Source organism: Struthio camelus, unplaced genomic scaffold, assembly GCF_040807025.1.
Source record: "Struthio camelus isolate bStrCam1 unplaced genomic scaffold, bStrCam1.hap1 HAP1_SCAFFOLD_137, whole genome shotgun sequence".
NCBI lineage: Eukaryota > Metazoa > Chordata > Aves > Struthioniformes > Struthionidae > Struthio > Struthio camelus.
In genome coordinates, this window is record NW_027182747.1 from 53,406 (window position 1) to 69,107 (window position 15,702).

The 15,702-nt window shown below is 73.0% G+C and overlaps 1 protein-coding gene across 1 annotated transcript in view; it reads right to left on the reverse strand.

Moving 5' to 3' along the window:
* The window catches only part of KMT2B (lysine methyltransferase 2B), a 59,974-nt gene extending 44,618 nt beyond the window's left edge, over positions 1-15,356 (reverse strand). Inside the window, exons 1-8 of the mRNA XM_068929576.1 lie at positions 15,063-15,356; positions 12,530-12,608; positions 8,045-11,715; positions 7,707-7,775; positions 6,868-6,985; positions 5,866-6,124; positions 4,529-4,584; positions 789-851 (exon numbers count right to left, since the gene is read on the reverse strand). Of these exons, the coding sequence (XP_068785677.1) occupies positions 789-851; positions 4,529-4,584; positions 5,866-6,124; positions 6,868-6,985; positions 7,707-7,775; positions 8,045-11,715; positions 12,530-12,608; positions 15,063-15,356 (4,609 nt within the window). The remainder of the gene's footprint in view (positions 1-788; positions 852-4,528; positions 4,585-5,865; positions 6,125-6,867; positions 6,986-7,706; positions 7,776-8,044; positions 11,716-12,529; positions 12,609-15,062) is intronic.
* Positions 15,357-15,702: the final 346 nt, after the last annotated feature.

Consider the following 15,702-nt stretch of genomic DNA (forward strand, 5'->3'; position numbering starts at 1 on the left):
TCCATGTCCCTCCATGTCCCCCCATGTCCCCCCATGTCCCCCACGTCCCTCCATGTCCCTCCATGTCCCCCCATGTCCCCCCATGTCCCCCCATGTCCCTCATGTCCTCCATGTCCCCCCATGTCCCCCATGTCCTCCATGTCCCTCCATGTCCCCCCGTGTCCCCCCGTGTCCCTCCGTGTCCCCCCGTGTCCACCCGTGTCCCCCATGTCCCCCCATGTCCCTCCATGTCCCCCCGTGTCCTCCATGTCCCCCCATGTCCCCCCATGTCCCCCCCGTCCCCCCATGTCCCTCCATGTCCCTCCATGTCCCCCCATGTCCCTCCATGTCCTCCCGTGTCCCCCCGTGTCCACCCGTGTCCCCCATGTCCCTCCATGTCCCTCCATGTCCCCCCGTGTCCTCCATGTCCCCCCATGTCCCCCCATGTCCCCCCCGTCCCCCCATGTCCCCCCATGTCCCTCCATGTCCCCCATGTCCCTCCATGTCCCCCCATGTCCCCCATGTCCCCCCATGTCCCTCCATGTCCCTCCATGTCCCCCCATGTCCCCCCATGTCCCGCCATGTCCCCCCATGTCCCTCCATGTCCCTCCATGTCCCCCCGTGTCCCCCCGTGTCCCTCCACGTCCCCCCACGTCCCCCCACGTCCCCCGTGTCCCCCCATGTCCCCCCGTGTCCCTCCATGTCCCCCCACGTCCCCCCGTGTCCCCCATGTCCCCCATGTCCCCCCGTGTCCCCCCGTGTCCCCCCACGTCCCCCCCCGTGTCCCCAACCCCCCCACGTCCCCCTACCTGCGTCCCCCGTGTCCCGCGCTGGCTTTGCCAGGGGACCATGTGGCCGGGGGGAGGGGACACCTGGGGGGGGGGATGGGGCTGGCCCAGGGGTGGGGACACCTGAGGGCAAGGGAGGGGGAGGGGACGGGGACATGGGGGAGGGGACACGCGGGGACACGGGGGGGGGGGGGGGGGGGGGGGACGGGGGACGTGGAGGGACATGGAGGGACATGGGGGGACACGGGGGGACATGGGGGGACATGGGGGGACATGGAGGGACATGGGGGGACATGGAGGGACATGGAGGGACATGGGGGACATGGAGGGACATGGGGGGACATGGAGGGACATGGGGGACATGGAGGGACATGGAGGGACATGGGGGGACATGGAGGGACATGGAGGGACATGGAGGGACATGGAGGACATGGGGGGACATGGGGGACATGGAGGGACATGGGGGACATGGGGGGACATGGGGGACACGGAGGGACATGGGGGGACATGGGGGACATGGGGGACATGGGGGGACATGGAGGACATGGAGGGACATGGGGGGACATGGAGGGACATGGGGGGACATGGAGGGACACGGGGGGACACGGGGGGACATGGGGGACACGGGGGACATGGGGGGACATGGAGGACATGGGGGGACATGGAGGGACATGGAGGGACATGGGGGACATGGGGGACATGGAGGGACATGGGGGGACATGGAGGACATGGAGGGACATGGGGGGACATGGAGGGACATGGGGGGACATGGAGGGACACGGGGGGACACGGGGGGACATGGGGGACACGGGGGACACGGGGGACATGGGGGGACATGGAGGACATGGGGGGACATGGAGGGACATGGGGGACACGGAGGGACATGGGGGACATGGAGGGACATGGGGGACATGGGGGGACATGGAGGGACATGGGGGGACATGGAGGACACGGGGGGACATGGAGGGACATGGAGGGACATGGGGGACATGGGGGACACGGGTGGACACGGGGGGACACGGAGGGACACGGGAGGACATGGGGGACATGGGGGGACATGGAGGACATGAGGGACATGGAGGGACACGGGGGGACACGGGGGGACACGGGAGGACATGGGGGACATGGGGGGACATGGAGGACATGAGGGACATGGAGGGACATGGGGGGACATGGAGGGACATGGGGGGACATGGAGGGACGTGGAGGGACGTGGAGGGACGTGGAGGGACGTGGAGGGACGTGGGGGACATGGGGGGACATGGGGGGACACGGAGGGACATGGAGGGACATGGGGGACATGGGGGACATGGGGGGACACGGGGGGACATGGAGGGACATGGGGGACATGGGGGGACATGGGGGACATGGGGGACATGGAGGACATGGAGGGACACGGGGGGACACGGGGGGACACGGGGGGACATGGGGGGACATGGGGGGACATGGGGGGACATGGAGGACACGGGGGGACATGGGGGGACACGGGGGGACATGGAGGACATGGAGGGACATGGGGGGACATGGGGGGACATGGGGGGACATGGGGGGACATGGGGGGACACGGGGGGACATGGAGGGACATGGAGGGACATGGGGGACATGGGGGACACGGGTGGACACGGGGGGACACGGAGGGACACGGAGGGACACGGAGGGACACGGGGGGACATGGAGGACATGGGGGACACGGGGGGACATGGAGGACATGAGGGACATGGAGGGACATGGGGGGACATGGGGGGACATGGAGGGACATGGAGGGACATGGAGGGACGTGGGGGACATGGGGGGACATGGGGGGACATGGGGGGACATGGGGGACATGGAGGGACATGGGGGACATGGAGGGACATGGGGGACATGGGGGGACACGGGGGGACACGGAGGGACATGGGGAACATGGGGGGACATGGGGGACATGGAGGACATGGAGGACATGGAGGGACACGGGGGGACACGGGGGGACACGGGGGGACATGGGGGGACATGGAGGGACATGGAGGGACATGGAGGGACATGGAGGACATGGAGGGACACGGGGGGACACGGAGGGACACGGAGGGACACGGGGGGACACGGGGGGACACGGGGGGACATGGGGGACATGGAGGGACATGGGGGGACATGGGGGGACACGGGGGGACACGGGGGGACACGGGGGGACAGGGAGGACATGGGGGACATGGGGGACATGGGGGGACAAGGGGGGACATGGGGGGACAAGGGGGGACATGGGGGACATGGGGGACATGGGGGACATGGAGGGACATGGAGGGACATGGGGGACATGGGGGACACGGGGGGACACGGGGGGACACGGGGGGACAGGGAGGACAGGGAGGACAGGGAGGACATGGGGGACATGGGGGACATGGGGGACATGGGGGGACAAGGGGGGACATGGGGGACATGGGGGACATGGGGGACATGGGGGACATGGAGGGACATGGAGGGACATGGGGGACATGGGGGACATGGGGGACATGGGGGACATGGGGGGACATGGGGGGACATGGAGGGACATGGAGGGACATGGGGGGGACATGGAGGGACATGGAGGGACATGGAGGGACATGGGGGGACATGGGGGGACATGGAGGGACATGGAGGGACATGGAGGGACATGGGGGACATGGGGGACATGGAGGGACATGGAGGGACATGGGGGGACATGGGGGACATGGGGGACATGGAGGGACATGGAGGGACATGGGGGACATGGGGGACATGGGGGACATGGGGGGACATGGGGGGACATGGAGGGACATGGAGGGACATGGAGGGACATGGGGGGACATGGGGGGACATGGAGGGACATGGAGGGACATGGAGGGACATGGGGGGACATGGGGGACATGGGGGGACATGGGGGACATGGGGGACATGGGGGACATGGAGGGACATGGAGGGACATGGGGGGACATGGGGGGACATGGAGGGACATGGAGGGACATGGGGGGACATGGGGGGACATGGGGGACATGGGGGACATGGAGGGACATGGAGGGACATGGAGGGACATGGGGGGACATGGGGGGACATGGAGGGACACGGAGGGACACGGAGGGACATGGAGGGACATGGAGGGACATGGGGGGACACGGGGGGACACGGGGGGACACGGGGGACATGGGGGGACACGGGGGGACATGGAGGGACATGGGGGACATGGGGGGACATGGGGGACACGGGGGGACACGGGGGGACACGGGGGACATGGGGGGACATGGAGGGACATGGAGGGACATGGGGGGACATGGAGGGACATGGGGGGACATGGGGGGACATGGGGGGACACGGGGGGACACGGGGGGTCATGGGGGGACACGGGGGGACACGGGGGGACACGGGGGGACACGGGGGGTCACGGAGGGACATGGAGGGACATGGGGGGACACTGGGGGACACGGGGGGACACGGGGGGACATGGGGGGACATGGAGGGACATGGAGGGACATGGAGGGACATGGGGGGACACGGGGGACACGGGGGGACATGGGGGGACACGGGGGGACATGGAGGGACATGGGGGGTCATGGGGGGTCATGGGGGGTCATGGGGGGACATGGGGGACATGGGGGACACGGGGGGACACGGGGGGACATGGGGGGACGTGGGGGGACAGTCCCGACCCTGGCTCCAACGCAGCGCCCCGAGCTCCCCACGCTGCCCCCCCCCCAGACCCAAAAGCGGCCCGTCTGGCCCCGAAACGGCGCCGCCCCGACGCGCCCGGCCCGCGTGTCCTGCCCTGTCCCCACCTTTCCTGGCCAGCCGCTCCATCTTGCGCGCCTCGATCTTGTCGCACCTGCGGTACCTGCGGGGGGCAGCGAGGGAAGCGGGTGTCGGGGGGGGCCCAGGCGTCCGGGCACAGGGGGCCCAGGCGTCCGGGGCAGGGGGGGCCCAGGCATCCGGGCCGGAGGGGGCCCAGGCGTCCGGGGCCGAGGGGAGCCCAGGCGTCTGGGAGGGACCCAGGCGTCCGGGTCAGGGGGTCCCAGGCGTCCGGGCACAGAGGAGCCCAGGCGTCCGGGGTGGGACCTAGGTGTCCAGGCAGAGGGTCCCAGGTGTCCGGGAGGGACCCAGGTGTCCAGGCACAGGGGGGCCCAGGCGTCCGGGGCACAGGGGGGACCCAGGCATCCGGGGCAGGGGGGGACCCAGGCATCCGGGGCACAAGGGAGCCCAGGCGTCCGGGGCACAAGGGAGCACCCAGGTGTCCAGGGCGGGGGGGGCCCAGGAGTTTAGGGCACAGGGGGCCCAGGTGTCCGGGGCAGGGGCCCAGGTGTCCGGGGTGGGACCTAGGTGTCCAGGCAGAGGGTCCCAGGTGTCTGGGAGGGACCCAGGCGTCCGGGGCAGGGGGGGCCCAGGCATCCGGGGCAGGGGGGGCCCAGGCGTCCGGGGCACAAGGGAGCCCAGGCGTCCGGGGCACAAGGGAGCACCCAGGTGTCCAGGGCGGGGGGGGCCCAGGTGTCCGGGGCAGGAGCCCAGGCATCCGGGAGGGACCCAAGTATCCAGGCAGAGGGTCCCAGGTGTCCGGGAGGGACCCAGGCATCCGGGGAGGGACCCAGGCGTCCGGGGCAGGGGGGGCCCAGGCGTCTGGGGCAGGGGGAGGGGCCCAGGCGTCCGGGGCGGGGGGAGGGGCCCAGGCGTCCGGGCACGGGGGGCCCAGGCATCTGGGGCAGAGGGTCCCGGGCGTCCAGGCATAGGGGGCCCAGGCGTCCGGGCACAGGGGGCCCAGGCATCCAGGGCGGGGGGACCCAGGCATCCGGGTATAGGGGGTCCCGGGCGTCTGGAGCAGGGGGGGCCCAGGCATCCAGGGCACAGGGGAGCCCAGGCGTCCGGGGCACAGGGGGGACCCAAGTGTCCAGGGCAGGGGGGGCCCAGGCGTCCGGGGCGGAGGGGGCCCAGGCGTCCGGGAGGGACCCAGGTGTCCAGGCAGACGGTCCCAGGTGTCCGGGAGGGACCCAGGTGTCTGGGAAGGGTCCAGGCATCCGGGACGGGGGTGGGGGGGACCCCGGCATCTGGGAAGGACCCAGGCGTCCGGGGCGGAGGGGGCCCAGGCGTCCGGGGCGGAGGGGGCCCAGGCGTCCGGGGCACTCACACGCAGCACTGCTTCTTGGTGTTGGGGCCGCCGAACTTGGGTTTGTCGCGGCAGTTGGGGCAGGCGGCGCAGTCGCGGGGGGTGCGGCAGCCCCGGCAGCGGCCGCAGCGCGCTCGTCGGTTGCGGCGGCCCCCGGCCGGGCGGCGGGCCGGCGACGAGGGGCCCAGGCGTCCGGGCGGCGGCGCCCGCGCCCGCTTCGCCCGGCTCCCTCCTCCTCCTCCGCCGCTCTCCGCCTCGTCCTCCGAGGACGACGACGACTCTGCGGGACGTCGCGAAGGTGTCGTTCGGGGACGGGGGGGCCCAGGCGTCCGGGGAGGGGACCCAGGCGTCCGGGGAGGGGACCCAAGTGTTCAGGGACCCAGGTGTCCGGTGAAGGGGCCCAGGCGTCCGGGGGGTCCCAGGCGTCCGGGGAGGGGGCCCAAGTGTTCAGGGACCCAGGTGTCCGGTGAAGGGGCCCAGGCGTCCGGGGAGGGGGCCAAGGGGAAGGGACCCAGGCGTCCGGGAGGAGCCCAGGTGTCCGGGGAGGGGACCCAAGTGTTCAGGGGCCCAGGCGTCCGGGGAAGGGGCCCAGGTGTTCAGGAGCCCAGGTGTCCGGGGAAGGGGGACCCAGGCATTCGGGGAAGGGGCCCAGGCGTCCGGGGAGGGGGCCCAGGCGTCCGGGGAGGGGGCCGAGGGGAAGGGGCCCAGGCGTCCGGGGAGGGGCCCAGGCGTTCAGGGGGCCCAGGAGTCCGGGGAAGGGACCCAGGTGTCCGGGGAGGGGGCCGAGGGGAAGGGGCCCAGGCGTCCGGGGAGGGGCCCAGGCGTTCAGGGGGCCCAGGAGTCCAGAGAGAGGGGCCCAGGCGTCCGGGGAGGGGACCCAGGCGTCCGGGGAGCGGACCGAAGTGTTCAGGGGCCCAGGTGTCCGGGGAGAGGGGCCAAGGCGTCTGGGGAGGGGCCCAGGTGTCCGGGAGGGGACCCAGGCGTCCGGGGAGGGGGGCCCAGGCGTCCGGGGAGGGGGCTCACCTGGGGGGGTGCTGGCGGGGGCCGGGCGGCGCCGGGGCCGGGGGGGCGCCGGGTGGGTGCCCTCGGCCCGGCCCAGCGCCACGGCCGCGTGCCGACACACGTGTTTGACGCGGGGCCCCTGCGACACGGCTCCGTCACGCCTCGACACCGGCCGCCCCCCCCAACCATCCCCCGAGCCTCCCCCCCCCCGTGGGCGCCCCCCCAGCACCCATGGGTGCCCCTTGCCCCCCCCAACCCCCCCAATGTCCCAACTGGCCCTCTAGACCCTTGGGTGCCCCCCAGGAGCCCCCCCAGCACCTATAGGTGCGCCCAGCACTCCCCAGCACCCATAAGGGCCCCCCCAGCACCCCCCCCAGCACCCATGGGGGCCCCCAACCCCCCCAGCACCCATAGATGCCCCCCAGAAGCCCCCCCAGCACCTATAGGAGCTCCCAGCCCCCCCAGCACCCATAAGGGCCCCCAGGAGCCCCCCCAAGCACCCATGGGTGCCCCCTGCTCCCAAGGAGCTCCAGGCCCCCAGCACCCATAAGAGCCCCCCCAGGAGCCCCCCTAGCACCTATAGGTGCTCCCAACACCCCAGCATCCATAGGTGCCCCCCCAGCACCCATGGGTACCCCCAGCCCCCTAGATGCCCTCCCAGCACCCCCAGGTGCCCCCAGCCCCCCCAGCACCCATAGGTGCCCCCCCCCAGCATCTACAGGTGTCCTCAGCCCCCATAGGTGCCCCCAGGAGCCCCCCCAGCACCCATAAGGGCCCCCTAGAAGCCCCCCAGCACCCATGGGCACTCCCAGCCCCCTAGATGCCCCCCCAGCACCCATAGGTGCCCCCCCAGCACCCACCTGCCGCTGGGGGTCCTCGGCCTCCTCGTCGGGCTCCTCCTCCCCCTCGGGCCCCTCCCCCGGCGACCCCTGCGGGGGGGGGAGGGGAGGGTGAGGGGCGCCCGGACGCCTGGGCCCCCTCTCCTCCCCCCCCCCAAGCGAAACCACCCACGCGAAGGGGGCCCAGGCGTCCGGGCGCCCCCCAAAAGGGACCCAGGCGTCCGGGCGCCTCCCCGTTCCCTCCCCAAGAAGGGGCCCAGGCGTCCGGGCGCCTCCCAAAATGGGCCCAGGCGTCCGGGCGTCCCCCCCCCCCCCCGGCCTCCCCTCCCCGACGAGGGGCCCAGGCGTCCGGGCCTCACCGGGCCGACGCGCAGCTGCTGCCGCCGGTCGATCTGGAAGAGCTGCACCTTGGCGCGACTCAGCAGGCTGTAGACCCGGTCGATGCCCGTCATGGCCGCCCCGGCGGCGGCGTCATGGCCGCCCGCGCTGACCTCATCGGCGGCGGCCGCCTCCGCCTCACTCGCGCCCCCGGCGCCCGTCTTGACGTCGTTGGTGTCCTCCTTGACGTCGCCGGCGCCCATCTTGGTGTCGTTGGCGTCCTCCTTGACGTCGCCGGCGCCCATCTTGGCGTCGCCGGCGCCCATCTTGGCGTTGTTGGCGTCCATCTTGGCGTCGCCGTCGCCCATCTTGGCGTCGTTGGCGTCCTCGACGTTGTTGGCGTCCTCCTTGACGTCGCCGGCGCCCATCTTGACGTCGTTGGCGTCCTCCTTGGCGTTGCCGGCGTCCATCTTGGTGTCACCGGCGACCCTCGTCACGTCGCCGGCGTCCATCTTGGTGTCACCGGCGACCCTCGTCACGTTGCCGGCGTCCATCTTGGCGTCGCCGGCGACCCTCGTCACGTCGCCGGCGTCCATCTCGTCGCCGGCGTCCACCTTGGCGTCGCCGCTGCCCCAGTCGGCGTCACCGGCTTCTACGGCGCCGCCGGCCGCGGTGATGTCGCCGGCCTCCGCGTTGACGTCACCCGCGCCCGAGTTGACGTCGCCGGTAGCGGCGTCCACCTTGGCCTCACCTTCTGGGTTGACGCCACCGCCCTCCAGGTTGACGCCACCGCCGCCCGGATCGATGGCGTCGCCCACCGTGGTGTCGTTGACGTCGCCGGTGGCCGAGTTGACGTCACCAACGCCCAAGTCGACCTCAGCGGCGCCCAACTTGACGGCGCCAGCGCCCGAGTTGACGTCGCTGGTGGCCGAGTTGACCTCAGCGGCGCCCGAGTTGACCTCAGCGGCGCCCGAGTTGACCTCAGCGGCGCCCGAGTTGACGTCACTGGGGAACTGGGGCAGGGCCAGGTGGTTGGCGGGGGCCGGGGGCCGCCGGTGGCCCTCGACGCCGACCTCGGTGGCCCCGGCGGTGGCTTCGGTGGCCTCGGCCCGCAGCGACTCGTAGATCTTCAGGTGGGCTTCGCTGGCCGTGAAGCGGGGCGCCCGCAGCAGCGGGGGACGTCGCTGGGTGGCCCGGGCCACCGCGAGGCCACCGCCGGCCGCCGCCGGCTCCCCGAGGGTCACCGCGCCGTCCCCGAAGGCCACCGGCGCGCCTTCGCCGTCCCCCGCGGCGGCCGGAGCCTCTTTGGAGCTGGGGGCGTCACCGGGCGTCACCGCGCCGTCCCCGAGCGTCACCGCGCCGTCCCCGAGCGCCGTCCCCGCGTTGTCCCCGGCGGCCCGAGGCGACGTCCAGCGGAAGGTGGCCGCCCGGAGGATGGCGCGTCGCGGGCCGGGCGACGTCACCGGCGTCGGGGACACGGAACCGGGTGCCACCTCGACCCCGTTTCCGGCCGGTTTCGCCCCGTTTCCGGTAACTTTTTCACCTTTCCGAAGCCATTTGACGCCGTCGGCGGGAGGTTCGTGCCCGTTTCCGAAAGCTTCGGTCCCGTTTCGGGGCGATTCGGCCCCGTTTGACCCCGATTTATCGCTCGCGGGGGGCGTCCCGTCGCCGTTCGCGTGCCGATAAACCGGCCCTTTCCCGGGGACGTTCGCGTCCCCTTTTCGGGTCGCTTTCTCCCCGTTTCCAGCCGCTTCGTCCGCGGGGAATTTCTCCTCGTCTCCGAGCGTCCCGTCGCCCAACGCAGACGGTTCGTCCCCGTTTCGGGGCCGTTCGGCCTCGTTTCCGTAAAAACCACCGGCGTTTCGGCCCGTTTCGGCGCCGTTTCGGCCCGGTTTCTGCCCGTTTCGGATCAATCCGGCGCCGTTTCGGGGCGCTTTCTCCCCGTTTCCGCCCCGTTGATGGTTTTTCTCGCCCGATCTGTCCCAATTCCTGGACGATTTGTTCCAACTCCGGCGCGGATTTGACCTGTTTCCGGACGATTCAGCTCGAATCCAGTGGGATCCGTCTCCGTTTCCGGGCGATCTGTCCCGTTTTTGGGGCGATCTGTCCTGACGCCGCAACGATTTGTCCCGATTTTGGGACGATCCGTCCCCGTTTTCGGGGCAGCCGGCGCTTTTTGGGCGCGATTCGGCCCCGTTTTGGGGGGATTCGGCTCTTTTTCTGGGTTTCTCGGCCCCTTCTCCCGGCGGTTTGTCCACCGCCGTGGTGTCACCGTGTGTCACCGGCTTGTCCCCGCGTGGTGGCACCTCATCCCGGGTTGGTGGCACCTCCTTCTGGGTTGGTGGCACCTCGTCCCCGCGCACTGGAAGCTCATCCCGGGTTGGTGGCACCTCGTTCTGGGTTGGTGGCACCTCGTCCCCGCGCACTGGAAGCTCTTCCTGGGTCGGTGGCACCTCGTCCCGGCTCGGTGGCACCTCGTCTCCACGCTCTAGCAGCTGGTCACAGGGCGGCGGCAGCTCGTCCTCGCGTGGTGACGCCTTGTCCCGGGACGGCGGCACCTTCTCCTTCCGCGCCGGTGGCTTGCGTTGAGATGGTGGCACTTCGTGCGGGGCCCCTTTCTTCCAGGGCGGTGGCACCTCATCCTTACGTGATGGCACTTTGTCCCTGCGGGCCAGCCGCCTGTCCCGGGGCGGCAAGATCTTGCCACCGCGTGCCGATGCCTCAGCCGGAGGTGGTGGCACCTCGTCCCCACGTGGCCGTGGCTCGTCCTGGGATGGTGACGTCTCCTCCCCACGGGTCCGCGGCTCGCCTTGGGGTGGTGGCACCTCATCCCCACGTGGTGGTGGCTGGTCACGGGGAGCTGGTGTCCCATCCCCACGTGCCGATGTCTCACGTTGGGATGGTGGCACCCCATCCCCACGTGTCCGCGGCTCGTCCCGGGATGGTGGCACCCCATCCCCACGTGTCCGCGGCTCGTCCTGGGATGGTGCCTCCCCATCCCCACGTGTCCACGGCTCGTCCTGGCGTGGTGGCACCCCACCCCCACGTGTCCGTGGCTGGTCCTGGCGTGGTGGCACCCCATCCCCACGTGTCCGCGGCTCGTCCCGGGGTGGCGGCACCTCATCCCCACGTGCCGATGGCTCACCCCGTGGTGGTGGCACCCCATTCCCACGTGTCCGTGGCTCACCCCGTGGTGGTGGCACCCCATCCCCACGTGTCCGCGGCTGGTCCTGGGGTGGTGGCACCCCATCCCCACGTGTCCGCGGCTCGTCCCGGGACGGCGCCACCTCGCCGGCGGGCGGTGGCACCTCCCCCTGGGGTGGTGGCGCCTGGTCGCCGGGCGGCGCCGCCCCCGCGTCGGGCAGGAAGCGCCGGGGCGTGCGGATGGGCCGGGCCGAGCGGGCGCTCACCAGCGGCATGACGAACTGGCGCAGGCTGCCCAGGAGGGTGCCGGGGCGCCGGGGGGCCCGCGGGTGCTGCCGGGGGGGCACCCCGGGGTGCTGCCGGCGGGGGCGGCCCCGGCGGGTGCTGCCGGGGGACGCCGGGGCCCCCCGCCGACGCCCGGCCCGGCCGGCGCGCTTGAGTCCCGCGCCCGGCGGGCTCCGACGTCCGCCCCGGGCGCCGGGGGGCGACGCGCTGACCTCGCCGCCGATGTCACCGCTGACCTCGCCGCTGACGTCATCCCTGGCAGGCGACGCTGCGCGGCGGGTGCCTGCGGAGGGGACGCGGCGACATGACGCAGACCGCGGGGGCCCAGGCGTCCGGGGGAGGCGGGGAGAGGTGAAGGACCCGGGCGTCTAGGGAGGAACCCAGGCATCCGGGCGGGGGAAGGGGGCCCAGGCGTTCAGGTGCAGAAGGGGCCCAGGCGTCCGGGCGGGGGAAGGGGGCCCAGGCATCCGGGCAGGGGAAGGGGGCCCAGGCGTTCAGGTGCAGAAGGGGCCCAGGCGTCCGGGCGGGGGAAGGGGGCCCAGGCGTTCAGGTGCAGAAGGGGCCCAGGCGTCCGGGCGGGGGGAAGGGGGCCCAGGCATTCAGGTGCAGAAGGGGCCCAGGCGTCCGGGCGGGGGAAGGGGGCCCAGGCATCCGGGCAGGGGAAGGGGGCCCAGGCGTTCAGGTGCAGAAGGGGCCCAGGCGTCCGGGCGGGGGAAGGGGGCCCAGGCGTTCAGGTGCAGAAGGGGCCCAGGCGTCCGGGCGGGGGGAAGGGGGCCCAGGCGTTCAGGTGCAGAAGGGGCCCAGGCGTCCGGGTGGGGGGAAGGGGGCCCAGGCGTTCAGGTGCAGAAGGGGCCCAGGCGTCCGGGTGGGGGGAAGGGGGCCCAGGCGTTCAGGTGCAGAAGGGGCCCAGGCGTCCGGGTGGGGGGAAGGGGGCCCAGGCGTTCAGGTGCAGAAGGGGCCCAGGCGTCCGGGTGGGGGGAAGGGGGCCCAGGCGTTCAGGTGCAGAAGGGGCCCAGGCGTCCGGGGCAGGGGGAAAAGAGGGGCCCAGGCGTCCGGGCGGGAGAGGGGGAAAGGGGGGCCCAGGCGTCCGGGCTCACCTCTTGCCGAGCGCCGGGCCGCGCGGGGGAGGGGCCGGGGTGGCTCCGCCTCCTCGGGCAGGAAGCCCCGAAACTCCTCCTGGATGGAGGGGGCAGGGACATCATTAGCTCCACCCCCTCAGACAAGCCCCACCCCCAACCAAGCCCCTCCCATTCCCTTTACACCTGTCCCCCCCCCATGCTGAGCCCCGCCCCCAGCTTAAACCCCGCCCCATCAGGACTGGCCCCGCCCCTCCCTTTAGCCCCACCCCAATGCCTAAGCCCCGCCCCCAGTCAGGCCCAGCCTTGCCTTTATCTAAGCCCCGCCCCCTCCCTCAAGCTCCGCCCCCCCACAAGGGGGACACAGGTGACGGCGGGGACACGCGTGACCGGCCCCAACGCGCGACACGCGTGACGGGGGACAGCGGGAACACGCGTGACTGCAGGGAGCCACGCAACACGCCTGAACACGGGACACACGCGATGCGCCCCCCACCTGCCCCCCCAGCCCCACATCTGCCCCCCCAGACCCATCACCTGCCCCCCCAGACCCCCCCAGACCCACATCTGCCCCCCCAGCCCCACATCTGCCCCCCCAGACCCCCCCAGCCCCACATCTGCCCCCCCAGACCCCCATCTGCCCCTCTCAAACCCCCCAGCCCCACATCTGCCCCCCCAGACCCATCACCTGCCCCCCCAGACCCCCCCAGCCCCACATCTGCCCCCCCAGACCCATCACCTGCCCCCCCAGACCCCCCCAGCCCCACATCTGCCCCCCCAGCCCCACATCTGTCCCCCCAGACCCCCACCTGCCCCTCTCAGACCCCCACCTGCCCCACATCTGCCCCCCCACACCCACATATGCCCCCCCAGACCCCCCCAGCCCCACATCTGCCCCCCCAGACCCACATATGCCCCCCCAGACCCCCACCTGCCCCTCTCAGACCCCCCCAGACCCACATCTGCCCCCCCAGACCCCCACCGGCCCCTCCCAGACCCACCCAGACCCACATCTGCCCCCCCAGACCCCCATCTGCCCCTCTCAGACCCCCCCAGCCCCACATCTGCCCCCCCAGACCCCCGCCTGCCCCTCTCAGACCCCCCCAGCCCCACATCTGCCCCCCCAGACCCCCACCTGCCCCCCAGACCCCCCCAGCCCCACATCTGCCCCCCCAGCCCCACACCTGCCCCTCTCAGACATCCCCAGCCCCACACCTGCCCCTCTCAGACACCCCCCAGCCCCACACCTGCCCCCCTCAGACACCCCCCAGCCCCACACCTGCCCCCCTCAGACACCCCCCAGCCCCACACCTGCCCCCCCAGCCCCACACCTGCTCCTCTCAGCCCCACACCCACCCCTCTCAGACCCCCCCAACCCCACACCTGCCCCTCCCAGACCCCCCCAACCTTCTCAACCCCCCCAGCCCCACACCTGCCCCTCTCAGCCCCCCCAGCCCCACACCCGCCCCTCTCAGACCCCCCCAGCCCCTCTCAGACCCCCCCAGCCCCACACCTGCCCCCCCAGATACTCCCCAGACCCTCTCAACCCCCCCAGCCCCACACCTGCCCCTCTCAGCCCCACACCCGCCCCTCTCAGACCCCCCCAGCCCCACACCCGCCCCTCCCAGACCCCCCCAACCCTCTCAACCCCCCCAGCCCCACACCCGCCCCTCTCAGACCCCCCAGCCCCACACCTGCCCCTCTCAGACCCCCCCAGCCCCACACCTGCCCCTCCCAGACCCCCAGCCCCTCTCAGACCCCCCCAGCTCCACACCTGCCCCTCCCAGACCCCCCAGTCCCACACCCACCCCTCTCAGACCCCCCCAGCCCCACACCCACCCCTCTCAGACCCCCCCAGCCCCACACCTGCCCCCCCAGATACTCCCCAGACCCTCTCAACCCCCCCAGCCCCACACCTGCCCCTCTCAGCCCCACACCCGCCCCTCTCAGACCCCACCAGCCCCACACCTGCCCCTCTCAGACCCCCCAGCCCCTCTCAGACCCCCCCAGCTCCACACCTGCCCCTCTCAACCCCTCTCAGCCCCACACCTGCCCCTCTCAGACCCCCCCAGCCCCACACCTGCCCCTCTCAGACCCCCCCAGCCCCTCTCAGCCCCCCCAGACACCCCCCATCCCCCCCACCCGCCCCCTCGACTCCCTCCTGCCCCACATTTGCCCCCCCAGACCCCCCCAGCCCCACACCTGCCCCTCTCAGACCCCCCAGCCCCTCTCAGACCCCCCCAGCCGCTCTCAACCCCCCAGCCGCACACCCGCCCCTCTCAGACCCCCCCAGCCCCACACCTGCCCCTCTCAGCCCCACACCCACCCCTCTCAGCCCCCCCAGCCCCTCTCAGCCCCCCCCAGACACCCCCCATCCCCCCCACCCACCCCCTCGACTCCCTCCTGCCCCACATTCACCCCCCCAGACCCCCCCAGCCCCACACCCGCCCCTCTCAGACCCCCCCAGCCCCTCTCAGCCCCCCCCAGACACCCCCCACCCCCCCCACCCGCCCCCTCGACTCCCTCCTGCCCCACATCCGCCCCCCCCGCTCACCTCCTCCTCCTCCTCCTCCTCCTCCTCCCGCTCCCGGCCGCCGCCGCCCAGCAGCGCCCGCAGGCGGCGCAGGCCCCCGGCCAGGCCCAGCAGCGCCCGCAGCGCCGGGTCCGCCCCACCGCGCGGCCTCTCGCCCCGCAGCAGCGGCGCCCGGCGGCGCCCGACAACGGCGGCGCTCCCGGCGGCGGCCGCAGCCCCGGGCAGGCGGGGGGAGCCGCGGCCGGGCCGCGCCGGGAAGCGCCCGCGGCCGGGCGGCGCCCAGGCCCAACCGCCGCCGCCGCCGCCCGCCGCCATCTTTAAACGCTGCGGCGCGGGGGCGGGGCCGCCGCCTACGGCCCGGCCGCGCGCGGCCCCCTGGGGCGGCGGCGGAGCGCGCGGGGCCCGCCGGGAAACCGAGGCCGCCGCCCCGGCTCGCGGCTCCTCCCCCCCGCCCCCCCCGCCCCCTCCCTCCGCCTTCGGCCTCACGCGCGGACTACAGTTCCCGGCGGGCGCCGCGGGCGCGGCCTACGGCGGCCGCCGAGGGAGGGCTGGGCGCGCACGCGCGCAGGGCGGCGGCGGGAGGGTGCGGGGGAGGGGGAGAGCGCGCCTTTGCCGCGGGGCGTGACGGGATAGAGCGGGCGGGAAGGGACCATGGGGGAGT